This window comes from Pseudophryne corroboree, chromosome 3 (genome assembly GCF_028390025.1).
Source record: "Pseudophryne corroboree isolate aPseCor3 chromosome 3, aPseCor3.hap2, whole genome shotgun sequence".
Lineage (NCBI taxonomy): Eukaryota > Metazoa > Chordata > Amphibia > Anura > Myobatrachidae > Pseudophryne > Pseudophryne corroboree.
The window spans coordinates 45,440,048-45,453,793 of record NC_086446.1 but is presented as its reverse complement, the minus strand read 5'-3'; the positions used below and the strand labels follow the sequence as shown (position 1 = coordinate 45,453,793).

Below are 13,746 nucleotides of genomic sequence, written 5' to 3'. Positions count from 1 at the left end.
GCCCATGGTACTAATGTGGACCCCGGCATCCTCTACGGACTACGAATAAAAAGGATTTACAGGTAGGTAATTAAAATACTTTTTTTAATTACCTACCGGTAAATCCTTTTGTTGTAGTCCCTAAGGGATATTGGGCGCCCGCCTCTGTGCTGTGACTTTCTGCAGATTCTCTGTTATGTGTTACCTCTTCAGCTGTTGCTGTTTATGTTGCCAGCTGTTGCTGGCCAAGTTATGTTATGGTGTGCTGGTGTGTAAATCTCACCACACTTATTATTATGTTCCTTCTCTCAAGTATGTCATTTCTTGAGAGAAGGAACATACACAGATAGTTTTACCTATAACTGCCTGTGAGAGGAAGCATAGAGGGGAGGAGCCAGCACACCCAGTTGAAGAAATGTAAAGTGCACTGGCTCCTTTGGACCCCGTCTATACCCTATCGTACTAATGTGTCCCCAATATCCCTTATGGACTATGAGAAAAGGATTTACCGGTAGATATCAAAATCCTATTTTTGTCCCTTCTGCTCACTACCTGGGGGTAAATAATATCACACAACATATTAATCGTGAAATGAGAGGATAAAGAGTGTAGTAATACATTTGCAGGTGCGCACATAGCAGGGGATTCCTGTTGCCCAGATCCTTTCTGAAGTGAGATCATAGAGACCCTGCCTGTCTCCTCCCACATTCTTTAACTATTTACTGTTTCCTGGTGCAGCCAATCAGAATAGAGCGCGGGGAGCCCAGGATGTAGAGAGGGGACACAGCAATGAGTGAGGCATGAAGAGGGTGCTTCAGAAATGTTACGGCCCATATAGATAGTTACTGGTAGTGGGATTGTCTATCAGAGCATAATGCAGCTGTCTATATATTACTATAGAGATGTCATCCACGCCAGACACTAGTGTGACCCAATGTTGGTGATGTGTATACGTCCACTGTAGTACTTTCACTATCACACTGTGAGAGGCTGCTGCTATATATTGTTATATACCAGAACGTCATCTGATTAGTACTCAGGCTTATGCTCCTTCTACTGATATAAATGGTCAGATATTTGAATATGTTACATGTGTTTAATGTGATGTTATGTTAATTATTTTAATTATTATATTTATTTCTAGATAATTACGTGGTGCGGATCCAGAGACTTTGAGGATGGACATGGACCGGAGTCACACAAATGAGAGGATATTACATCTCACCCTGGAGATCGTCCACCTGCTGACTGGGGAGGTGAGGGGATCTGGGAGTGTCACAATGACATCACTTCTATCTATAGTAATAATACCGGGACATGACTAAGGAGGTGAGTGGATCTGGGAGTGTCACATTGACGTCATTTACATCTATAATAATAATAATACAGGGACATGACTGGGGAGGTGAGGGGATCTGGCAGTGTCACAGTGACATCACTTATACCTAGAGTAATAATGCAGGGACATGACTGGGGAGGTGAGGGGATCTGGGAGTGTCACAGTGACATCACTTCTATCTATAGTAATAATACAATGACATGACTGGGGAGGTGAGAGGATCTGGGAGTATCACAGTGACATCACTTCTATCTGTAGTAATAATAAAGGGACATGACTGTAGAGGTTAGGGGATCTGGGAACGTCACAATGACATCACATATATCTACAGTAATAATACCGGGACATGACTGGGGAGGTGAGGGGATCTGGCAGTGTCACAGTGACGCCATTTACATCTATAGTAATAATACAGGGACATGACTGAGGAGGTGATGGGATCTGGGAGTGTCACAGTGACATCACTAATACCTATAGTAATAATACAAGGACATGGTTGGGGAGGTGAGTGGATATGGGAGCGTCACAGTGACATAACATATATCTATAGTAATAATACAGGGACATGACTGGGGATGTGAGGGGATCTGGGAGTGTCACAGTGACATCACTTATATCTATAGTAATTATACAGGGACATGACTGGGGAGGTGAGGGGATCTGGGAGCGTCACAGTAACATCACATATCTATAGTAGTAATACAGGGACTAGACTGGGGAGGTGAAGGGATCTGGAAGTGTCACAGTAACGTAATTTACATCTATAGTAATAATACAGGGACATGACTGGGGAGGTGAAGGGATCTGGGAGTTTCATAGTGCCATTATAGATCTATAGTAATAATACAGGGACATGACTGGGGAGGTGATGGGATCTGGGAGATTCACACTGACATCACTTATATCTATAGTAATAATACAGGGACATGACTGGGGAGGTGAGGGGATCTGGGAGATTCACAGTGACATCACTTATATATACTGTTTAGTAATAATACAGGGAGATGACTGGGGAGGTGAGTGGATCTGGGAGGCTCCACTTCTTATGATTCTGGACTCCAGGATGCACCTATTTAGACATATTCAGGATAATTAATAAAAGGTTTGTACATTTGGATGTAGCTGGTAATATGAGGTGTGACCTCCAGCCTCTGTGGATCCTTTACAGAAACAGTAGTATCACAGTGTTACCTCTCCTGCATCTCCACCACTCTCAGTGGGCGGCTGTTCTCAGTCCTCTGTTTTCCTCCAGCTCCCTCCACATCATCATCTTACTGTCTGCACTACTCTGTCCAAGGCACGTGATTCATCTGTGGGTGCCGACCATATACCGAGGACACTGAGTGCTGGGCCCACTGAGGATGGCGGGAGACGTGCTATATACACTCCACTATCCTGTATACAGGAAATGGTTCCATGTAAGATTGGAGTTGTCCTCATAGATTACACTGTTGTGTTTTTTGCAGGTATTCCCTAAAAAGTGTAACTTCAAATAGGCAAACTAATTAATTTACTTTCAACGTTGTCTCTATCAATACACAGGGTTACACAGTAGTGAAGAAGACATTCCTTGACCATCTGACAACCATTAGCTGTGCCTCCATCACGGTGCCTCCACCTCAGTCACAGATACATGAGAGGGACGATGACCAGAAGATCCTGGAACTCACCAACAAGATCATTCAGCAGCCATCTGGAGAGGTGACTACTGGGAATGGGGCATTATACAGTAACACCAGGGGATGTGTCTGGGTGATGACTGGAGAGGTGACTGCTGGGAATGGGCATTATACAGTAACACCAGGGGATGTGTCTGGGTGATGACTGGAGAGGTGACTGCTGGGAATGGGACATTATACAGTAACACCAGGGAACGTGTCTGGGTGATGACTGGAGAGGTGACTGCTGGGAATGGGGCATTATACAGTAACACCAGGGGACGTGTCTGGGTGATGACTGGAGAGGTGACTGCTGGGAATGGGGCATTATACAGTAACACCAGGGGACGTGTCTGGGTGATGACTGGAGAGGTGACTGCTGGGAATGGGACATTATACAGTAACACCAGGGGATGTGTCTGGGTGATGACTGGAGAGGTGACTGCTGGGAATGGGACATTATACAGTAACACCAGGGGATGTTTCTGGGTGATGACTGGAGAGGTGACTGCTGGGAATGGTGCATTATACAGTAACAGCAGGGGATGTGTCTGGGTGATGACTGGAGAGGTGACTGCTGGGAATGGGTCATTATACAGTAACACCAGGGGACGTGTCTGGGTGATGACTGGAGAGGTGACTGCTGGGAATGGGTCCTTATACAGTAACACCAGGGGACGTGTCTGGGTGATGACTGGAGAGGTGACTGCTGGGAATGGGGCATTATACAGTAACACCAGGAGATGTGTCTGGGTGATGACTGGAGAGGTGACTGCTGGGAATGGGGCATTATACAGTAACACCAGGAGATGTGTCTGGGTGATGACTGGAGAGGTGACTGCTGGGAATGGGGCATTATACAGTAACACCGGATGGACGTGTCCGGGTGATGACTGGAGAGGTGACTGCTGGGAATGGGACATTATACAGTAACGCCAGGGGATGTGTCTGAGTGATGACTGGAGAGGTGACTGCTGGGAATGGGGCATTATACAGTAACACCAGGGGACGTGTCTGGGTGATGACTGGAGAGGTGACTGCTGGGAATGGGTCATTATACAGTAACACCAGGGGACGTGTCTGGGTGATGACTGCAGAGGTGACTGCTGGGAATGGGTCATTATACAGTAACACCAGGGGACGTGTCTGGGTGATGACTGGAGAGGTGACTGCTGGGAATGGGACATTATACAGTAACACCAGGGGACGTGTCTGGGTGATGACTGGAGAGGTGACTGCTGGGAATGGTGCATTATACAGTAACTCCAGGGGACGTGTCTGGGTGATGACTGGAGAGGTGACTGCTGGGAATGGGGTATTATACAGTAACACCAGGGGACGTGTCTGGGTGATGACTGGAGAGGTGACTGCTCGGAATGGGACATTATACAGTAACTCCAGGGGACGTGTCTGAGTGATGACTGGAGAGGTGACTGCTGGGAATGGGGCATTATACAGTAACTCCAGGGGACGTGTCTGGGTGATGACTGGAGAGGTGACTGCTGGGAATGGGGCATTATACAGTAACACCAGGGGACGTGTCCGGGTGATGACTGGAGAGGTGACTGCTGGGAATGGGACATTATACAGTAACTCCAGGGGACGTGTCTGGGTTTTGACTGGAGAGGTGACTGCTGGGAATGGGGCATTATACAGTAACACCAGGGGACGTGTCTGGGTGATGACTGGAGAGGTGACTGCTGGGAATGGGACATTATACAGTAACACCAGGGGATGTGTCTGGGTGATGACAGGAGATGTGACTGCTGGGAATGGGACATTATACAGTAACACCAGGGGACGTGTCTGGATGATGACAGGAGATGTGACTGCTGGGAATGGGACATTATACAGTAACACCAGGGGACGTGTCTGGGTGATGACTGGAGAGGTGACTGCTGGGAATGGGACATTATACAGTAACACCAGGGGATGTGTCTGGGTGATGACAGGAGATGTGACTGCTGGGAATGGGACATTATACTGTAACACCAGGGGACGTGTCTGGGTGATGACTGGAGAGGTGACTGCTGGGAATGGGGCATTATACAGTAACACCAGGGGACGTGTCTGGGTGATGACTGGAGAGGTGACTGCTGGCAATGGGGCATTATACAGTAACACCAGGGGATGTGTCTGGGTGATGACTGGAGAGGTGACTGCTGGGAATGGGGCATTGTACATTAACACCAGGGGACGTGTCTGGGTGATGACTGGAGAGGTGACTTCTGGGAATGGGACATTATACAGTAACACCAGGGGACGTGTCTGGGTGATGACTGGAGAGGTGACTGCTGGGAATGGGACATTATACAGTAACACCAGGGGATGTGTCTGGGTGATGACTGTATCACTGTGTGTGTCAGGTTCCTATAAGGTGTCAGAATGTCACTGTCTATCTCTCCATGCAGGAGGGGGAGTATATAGAGGAACACAGGGGTCTGTACAAGGACGTGATGATGGAGAATCACCGGCCCCTCACATCACTGGGTAAGACGAGACTGTCATGCATTGTACAGGGGAGAGCAGGTATGGGGTCCCCTATATACACACATCATCTGATAATCACATATATACACTGTACTCAGTCACTGTGTGTCTCCTACAGATGGACCCAGTAACAGAGATACCCCAGAGAGATGTCCCCGTCCTCTGTATTCCCAGGATTGTACAGAGGAGAATCACAGGATCCCACAGAAGGATCAGGTAGGTGGGATTTAGGGTCTCGCCAATATACCAAAGTGACTTTTAACTGCTTCGTCTGTATTAAAACTGTGTATCATACACTGATATTATACTGTTTAATCTCAAGTAATGACATCAGACATTATTAGAAAGGTGTTTTTTTTGTGGGTTATTTAGGATGAATTTCTGACTGATAATAATGCAGAATATATAGTGGGAGAAGAAGAGACGTATTTTACTGATAATATGGCAAAACATACAGAAGAAGAAGAAGAAGAGTCGTATGTGACTGATATGAAAGAAGAATTTATAGAGGGAGAAGAAAAGACGTATTTTACTGATAACATGGCAAAACATACAGAAGAAGAAGGAGAAGAAGAAGAGACGTATGTGAGGGGGGATCAGCAGTGTAAGGAGGAGCAAATACCTACAGCCATCAGCACAGGTGAGTAATAAACACTTATTACAGAACAGTCACATGTTCTCCTTACTCAGTCACTGCAGCAGTTTCTTATTCTACACCCTCCTCTGTCAGTACAGACTAATGATGGAAATGTATCTGCCCAGTGGGAGATTCAGGAGCCATCAGCCCCTATTTCATTAACGTCCTAGAGGATGCTGGGGACTCCGTAAGGACCATGGGGATAGATGGGCTCCGCAGGAGACATGGGCCCTGGGCAGCAATATAAACCTCTTATTTGGCAAAAGAGAGCATATATACAGCTGGACACTGTATATATGCATGAGCCCCGCCAATTTTACTCTTTTAGCGGGACTGAAGCCCGCCGCCGAGGGGGCGGGGCTACTCCCTCAGCACTCACCAGTGCCATGTTTTTCTCCACAGCACCGCTGAGAGGAAGCACCCCGGACTCTCCCCTGCTTATACCATGGTAGAAGAGAGGGCTTTAAAGAAGAGGGAGGGGGGGGGGGCACATAATTCGGCACAGATAATAATAACAGCACTACTGGGTAAACATTAAATTGCTGTGTTTTTCCTGGGGTATTAGCGCTGGGTGTGTGCTGGCATACTCTCTCTCTCTCTGTCTCTCCAAAGGGCCTTGTGGGGGAACTGTCTTCAGATAAGAGAATTCCCTGAGTGTGTGGTGTGTCGGTACGTGTGTGTCGACATGTCTGAGGTAAAAGGCTCTTCTACGGAGGAGATGGAGCAAATGTGTGTGTGTGTGGTGTCTCCGTCGACAACGCCGACACCTGACTGGATATGTGGAGTTAAGTGCTGAAGAAAATTTATTGCACAAAAGATTAGAGAACAGACAGTGGGGTATATTTACTAAGGTCTCGATTTTGGCCGAGATGGTGTTTTTTCTTCCAAGTGTCATCTCAGGAATTTTTTTTTTCAAATAACTTTTTATTGAGTCATCATGAAAGTCACAAAAAGCAAATAAATCATAAGGTTATAATTCACAAACATTAAGATCAAGTAGTATACATCAACAATGTCTACATTAAGGGTATCAAGGTAACCAACTAATGTACACAATTACATGCGGTACAGTCGCACTGCATATAAGTAACTATTACTTATCCGCCGCACGACCAACGGAATCGTTTTTTTAGGCTGCGAAACCTTCAGCCGGAGCGTATTCTCAAAACGGGCCTATATGGGTACTACGCTATCCCCCGGGGCTGTGCTCACTACCTCTGACCTTTCTTAAGTCAGGGTCTTCAGTGCTTCGTTACTTACCTTAAACGGATTTCTGACTCTCGCGGACCTTTTGATCTGCTGTACTACTAATTGCTCCTTTTACCTTATACACTGTTAACGTGAGATGGCCTTCTCCCACGCCACCACGTGTTCACTTCACGGGTGTCCTTTGACGAGATCTCGATTTCCGGGGTTCACACAAAAACCTTTATTTGCATACACATGCTCTTTCTCTTCATATATACTTTGATTTTTCTGTACAGAAAATTTCTTTCATTCAGGTAACACAGGCTAATCCCAGAGGAGATGCAACGAGAGAAGGATCTTTTTTAAACTAAAATTTTGGAAACTGAACAAATCTGTGCTATTATCGCGTGGCTTCCGTATCGCCTACTAAAACAATGCTATCGTGTGATTTGTATCTAGTGGGCGTATCTGTACGCACATTGCGTAATTTACGCCACGTGTGTAGGCCTTTGCGTTGCGTACGCTGTCTCGCACTCGGTCAGAGACACGTGTACACAGGCCGGATACTCCCGCAGTAACACAAATAACACGCTTCTATAAACGCAAACGATATTTAACTATAATCGTTTACCAAGCACCACACAGTGTCTCCTGTATAACCTTTATAACTGGGTCAGGCTGCGTGCGTGTTTTACAATTACTCCCTTAAGTATTAATCTTACTTTTAACTAAATAGCAACAAATTTTCTCAGCACGTGATCAATGCCAATGGCAAACAGAAAGGTAGATATGTGAAAGTACACAAATGAAAATACAGGTGTGTTGCGTGTGCTATATGCACCAATACAGAAATTAAAACAGGTTTAAAAGACAATAGCTTAACGTTCTTAGCTTTCGGATTCGGATCCCACCAGCATCCCTACAAACCAAGCGGAGCAGACGCTTATCTAATCAGCACTACCATATCCCCGACCACCAAATGGTTAACAGGGGGATACTACCTTCCTGCCCTTTGCTGATGGATAAAGTCTGCCTGGTTCCGCTAGGCTGTGGATATGAGGAGGCCCGGACGATGCCCCCAATTGATAATGTCAATTATTACCTTAAAACATAAGCTATATACTATTTACGGACTAAGTACGCTATTGGCGCACTGAGTACCGTAAGGGTACGCACTTAGCGTAGCAGACGCTAGGCCGTGGGCGCGATGCACGAGCGACACGTATGCTCACAGAATCACGCTTAGTATCGAGCACGCTATAGGCGTCCCGAGCACCGTAATGCTACGCTATTGGCGTAGCGGACGCTGCGCCGTGAGTGAGACACGAGCGGCGCAGACGCTCACAGAATGTTACACAGAAAACCTTATTAACCACACACAGTAAGGGTAAGCTTATACTCTAAACCTTGGCAATGTAATACTACAATGATGTAACGCTTATTAACCTTGATAATATGTAAGCTGTTTGAGCGATTGAGACGCTAAGAAAACCCTTTACAGTAACTAGTGAAAACACAAGACCTGGTTTGGATTTAAAAACTTTGTGGATGATTCTTTAGAGTGAAAAGGGAAAACACTACAAAACTAACATCAAAATCTAAACAGAATAACAAGGAATAATATGAACAATAGCATACAATCGCAAACACGAGCAAACAGAATGAGAATAAATGGCAAACACAAAGGATAACAAAATGGCTACAGAGAACAATACATACGTGGGAATGATTCAAGAGCGCGTCCTGGATCCAGCCCTCATCATTCAATGAGAAAGCCTTTCAGAGAGAGTAAGTGACTGGCTCAGGCAATGGTGGTCCTTATATACACAGCATACAGTAACAATACAATGGTCCCTATAATCTCATTGTTCATTGGACACAGGAATGTGTCTCTGCATTATAACAAAAGGTCATAGGTGGGTTCGAGCAGGTGGGCTGTGTCTTTCTCCAACTGCTCAGGTGGGAGGTATCCTCAGGTTTCCCGCCGCATGGATAATGAACAGCAAATACAGTAAATGTCTATTAACTACTTTTGTACATAAGTATACGCAGGAGCGAGCAATCTCTTCCTAACCAACACCAAAATGTTACCATTAAAATACTCTACAGCTGGATACTAGACACCAACCTTTATCTGACCCTTCCTATCATGCAAAGAGGAATCTCTCTGTCCAAGAACCATTTACACTAAACATACTTGCTGACATTGTTTATGGGAATAATATCTATAAAACACACTATTTGTGTTAAATGTATTACGAACGAGTCGCACGCTAGACGCTTACAAACTCCGCCGTAAATACTCATCTCCATGCGCATGAGACGTTGGAGCGTCCCCTACGCAACCTGGGGGGATGCGTACGCACGGGAAAGTGGGTGCCCGAGCAGCGGTCATGTGCATTGGGGTTAGTACAAGGCATGTGAATCATGATATTTTTCGACTTTGACACTCAGCCAGCAGCAAAATCCTTAGGCCAGTATAATCTTAAAAAAGCGGGAAGACGGCGCTATTAAGGGGGCGGAGCTTCTCAGAGCGGACCCAGCAGCGTTCAGCGCCATTTTCCTGCCTGCAGCTGCCTGTGAAGAGTAGTCCGTCCAGAGCAACTCCAGTTATCTATATGGTAGAAGGGGGGGGGGAGGCTGTGTATAGACTGTCACCTATTAAGGGGCACAGTCAGTGCTGTTTAAGGGTCTCCCTATACCTGGAAAGCGCTGTGTGTGGGTTGGCTCCAAACTCTGTCTCTTTGCCATTATTGGGAGGGGGGAAACTCTGTCTGCCCTTTAACCTGTGTGTATGTGGGGTTTGCAAGCAACCATGTCTAGAGACTGTCTCATATGCTGCATAGGATATATCTTCTCAGTATGATCCCATTCCATGTAATCAGGATTGCACTGTTGTAGCGCAGATCCCGTTTATGGAACCGGAGTGGTTTGCCTCTATTAAGGGGTTTATTTCTTAGATTTCGGAGAGGGTTGCATAGACTGAGAATGCAACTCAGGTATTGCAGTCTTCTATGGTAGTATGGTCCGGTTCTGTTCACTCGGGCCCCCCTGCGGTACACTATCAAAAACGTGCTCTTGCCCAAATTACGCAAGATGGCACGGATACCGATTCTGACACGGCAGACGGTGATGGGGATGTGTTGAGGGGAATGGCATCATTTGCTAAGGAGGTGCAGTTGATGATTGAGGCCATGCGGGATGTGTTGAATATTGCAGACACAATTCCTGTGTAGGTTGAGGAGGCTTACTTCACAGACATTAAGAAAGCCTCGCTAACCTTCCCTGCTTCTAAAGAATTAAATTATATATTTGAAAAATCCTGGGAAAACCCGGATAAAAAATTCCAGATCCCCATACAGGATTCTGCAAGGTTTCTGGTAGAATCCATGAAGGATCCGGGTTCCATGGCTGTGGGGATCTCCTCCATGTCCGTCTCAGCTCGCAGGGGTCTCTGGCCGCGCCAATGGTCTGCGGACGCGGAATCCTGGAAAAGTGTGGAGAACCTACCCAGGTCAGGCTCTTTTTGTGGAGGCGCTGGATGCGTGGATTGCCACAGCTACCGCGGGTAAGTGTCCTTTTCTTCTCTCAGCTGCACCGGCTATGAAGAAACTTTTTTCTCCCAACACGTCACGGTCCTTTCGGCCCGCTAGGACTAGAAAGAATAAGCCCTCTCACACCTTCTTTAGAGGTGGTCGTGCCAAATCCAAAAAACCTGCAACTGCAGGTTCCCAGGACCAGAAGTCTGCTTCTGGTGCCTCAAAGCCCTCAGCATAACGGTGGACCGCACAGCCTGGAGGTAGGTCAGGTGGGAGCGAGACTCCGGCATTTCAGCCACGTCTGGGTGTCGTCTGGCCTGGATCCCTGGGTACAGGATATTGTGTCCCAGGGGTACAGACTGGAGTTTCAAACTCTTTCACCTCACCGAATCTTCAATCAGGCTTGCCAGCTTTGCCGGCAGACAGAGCTTTTCTACTGGACGCTGTCCGAAAATTGGAACTGTTGGAGGTCATTGTTCCAGTTCCACCTCATCAGTTAAACAAGGGTTACTAAGCAAAACTTTTTAAGGTACAGAAGACGAATGGAGGAGGTAACCGGTTCGTTCAGGCCAATACTGAGCTCGTTAAACCCTTATCTCAAGGAGTTCAAATTCAAAATGGAGTCTCTGAGAGCGGTGATTTCCAAACTGGCGGAGGGGATGTTCCTGGTGTCCCTGGACATCAAGAATGCATACCTCCACATTCCGATGTGGTTGCCGCATCAGGCTTACCTCAGGTTTGCACTGTTAGCCGATCACTATTAATTTAAAGCACTGCCATTCGGTCTCTCCACGGCACCGAGGGTCTTCACCTAGGTGATGGTGGAGATAATGGTTCTCCTCCGCAAGCAGGGGGTGAACATAATTCCATATCTGGACGACCTGCTGATCAAGGCATCGTCCAGGGAGAAGTTGTTAAGGTCCATTGCTCTCACAACGCATCTGCTCAGGGAGCACGGTTGGATCCTGAACCTTCCAAAGTCTCATCTGGAGCCGACAAGGAGGCTGTCTTTTTCTGGGGATGATCCTCGACACGGACGTGCAGAGGGTGTTCCTACCAGTGGAGAAAGCGTTGGTGATACAAACAATGGTCTGTGATGTCTTGAAGCCTGCCCGGGTATCGGTTCATCAGTGCATCCACCTGCTGGGGAAGATGGTTGCCTCCTACGAGACTCTGCAGTACGGAAGGTTTCATGCTCAGTCCTTTCAACTGGATCTCCTGGACCAGTTGTCGGGATCCCACCTACACATGCACCAGAGGATACGTCTGTCACCAAAAGCAAGGATTTCACTCCTCTGGTGGCTGCAACTGCCTCACCTTCTGGAGGTTCGGGGTTCAGGACTGGATCCTTCTAACCATGGATGCAAGTCTCAGAGGTTGGGGAGCAGTCACTCAAGGGAAAACCTTCCAAGGAAGGTGGTCAAGTCAGGAATCCTTTCTTCCAATAAACTTCCTGGAGCTGAGAGCCATGTACAACAGCCTTCTTCAAGCAGCACACCTTCTGCAGGATCGGGCTGTTCATGCGCAGTCAGACAACGTGACCACAGTGGCCTACAAAAACTGACAAGGCAGAACGAAGAGCAGGGCTGCAATGTCAGAGGTGACAAGAATCCTCCTCTGGGCAGAAAGGCACACAGTGGCGCTGTCAGCAATCTTAATTCCAGGAGTGGACAACTGGGAAGCGGACTTCCTCAGCAGACACAATCTCCATCCAGGAGAGTGGGGCCTCCTCCCGGAGGTGTTCGAGGAGGTAACAGGTTGGTGGGGGGTTCCTCACATAGACATGATGGCCTCCTGCCTCAACAAGAAGCTGCAGAGGTACTTTTCCAGGTCGAGGGACCCACAAGCAGTGGCGGTGGACGCACTGGTAACACCGTGGGTGTTCCCGTCAGTGTATGTGTTCCCTCCACTTCCTCTCATTCCAAGAGTTCTGCAGATTGTAAAAAGAACAAAGGTTCTGGCACAATCCTCATTGCTTCGGACTGGCCAAGGAGGGCTTGGTACGCGGATCTGCTGGACTTACTGCTGGAAGATCCAAAGACTCTGCCTCTTCGGGAGGATCTCCTACTACAGGGGCTGTTCGCTTATCAATACTTACCACGGCTACGTTTGACAGCATGGCAGTTGAGTGCCAGATCTTAGCTCGGAACGGTATTCCGAGCGCAGTTATTCCTACTATGATACAGGCTAGGAAGGGAGTGACGTCTAAATATTACCATCGAATTTGGAAAAAGTATGTGTCTTTGTGTGAATCCAAGTGTCACGATCCGGGTATCTGGACGCCATTACCTGCCGTTCAGGTATCTTCTGAGACTGGCCCAGCGTTCCAAGTCCGGATCTCATCTGTGTCCACACTCTGTGCATCCCTCCTGTTGTTCTGAGACACTACTACAGCGACGCCATGTTTGAATCCAACATGGCGTCTCCCGTCCTCTGCGGCCTCCGCCGCCGTTCCTGTAATATTGCTGCAGGTTCTCAGAGTGGTTTATTATGCCTGCCGCGGTCTCCACGTGTCTCGGCATATAATTGCCATCTGGCGTCTCATGTCCTCCGCGGCTGGCGCCGCCATTATCACTATGTTTACACATTACATTTCTAACCAGTTTACCCTCCAGGTTCCAGCATGGGCGCAGCCATGTTGGATTTGATCACATGCTCCAATTCCTCCAATCCACCATCTCTGAATCTGCATAATTGCCTAGCTAATGCCTGCATAGCAGCAGGTATAAGTATCCTGTGTCTAGGCCAGATAGATGTCCGTGCTTTGAATGTCATACCTTGTTCCAGTCTCTCTTTCCTGTGGCTTGTTTCTCCAGGTTCCATTTCCTGCCTCCAGCATCCACAAAGAGACCCGCACCTGCTTTCCATCCTGCGGTGCAGCCTGACTTTACAGTCCTCTGTGGCTGTCCAGTTTCC

General features: G+C 47.4%; 1 protein-coding gene across 1 annotated transcript in view; it reads left to right on the top strand.

The window, feature by feature from the left end:
• The window catches only part of LOC135057140 (zinc finger protein 16-like), a 90,565-nt gene that overhangs the window by 50,635 nt on the left and 26,184 nt on the right, over nucleotides 1-13,746 (top strand). The window contains exons 5-9 of the mRNA XM_063963037.1: nucleotides 1,128-1,235; nucleotides 2,861-3,019; nucleotides 5,388-5,466; nucleotides 5,585-5,682; nucleotides 5,839-6,106. Coding sequence (XP_063819107.1) covers nucleotides 1,128-1,235; nucleotides 2,861-3,019; nucleotides 5,388-5,466; nucleotides 5,585-5,682; nucleotides 5,839-6,106 — 712 coding nt within the window. The remainder of the gene's footprint in view (nucleotides 1-1,127; nucleotides 1,236-2,860; nucleotides 3,020-5,387; nucleotides 5,467-5,584; nucleotides 5,683-5,838; nucleotides 6,107-13,746) is intronic.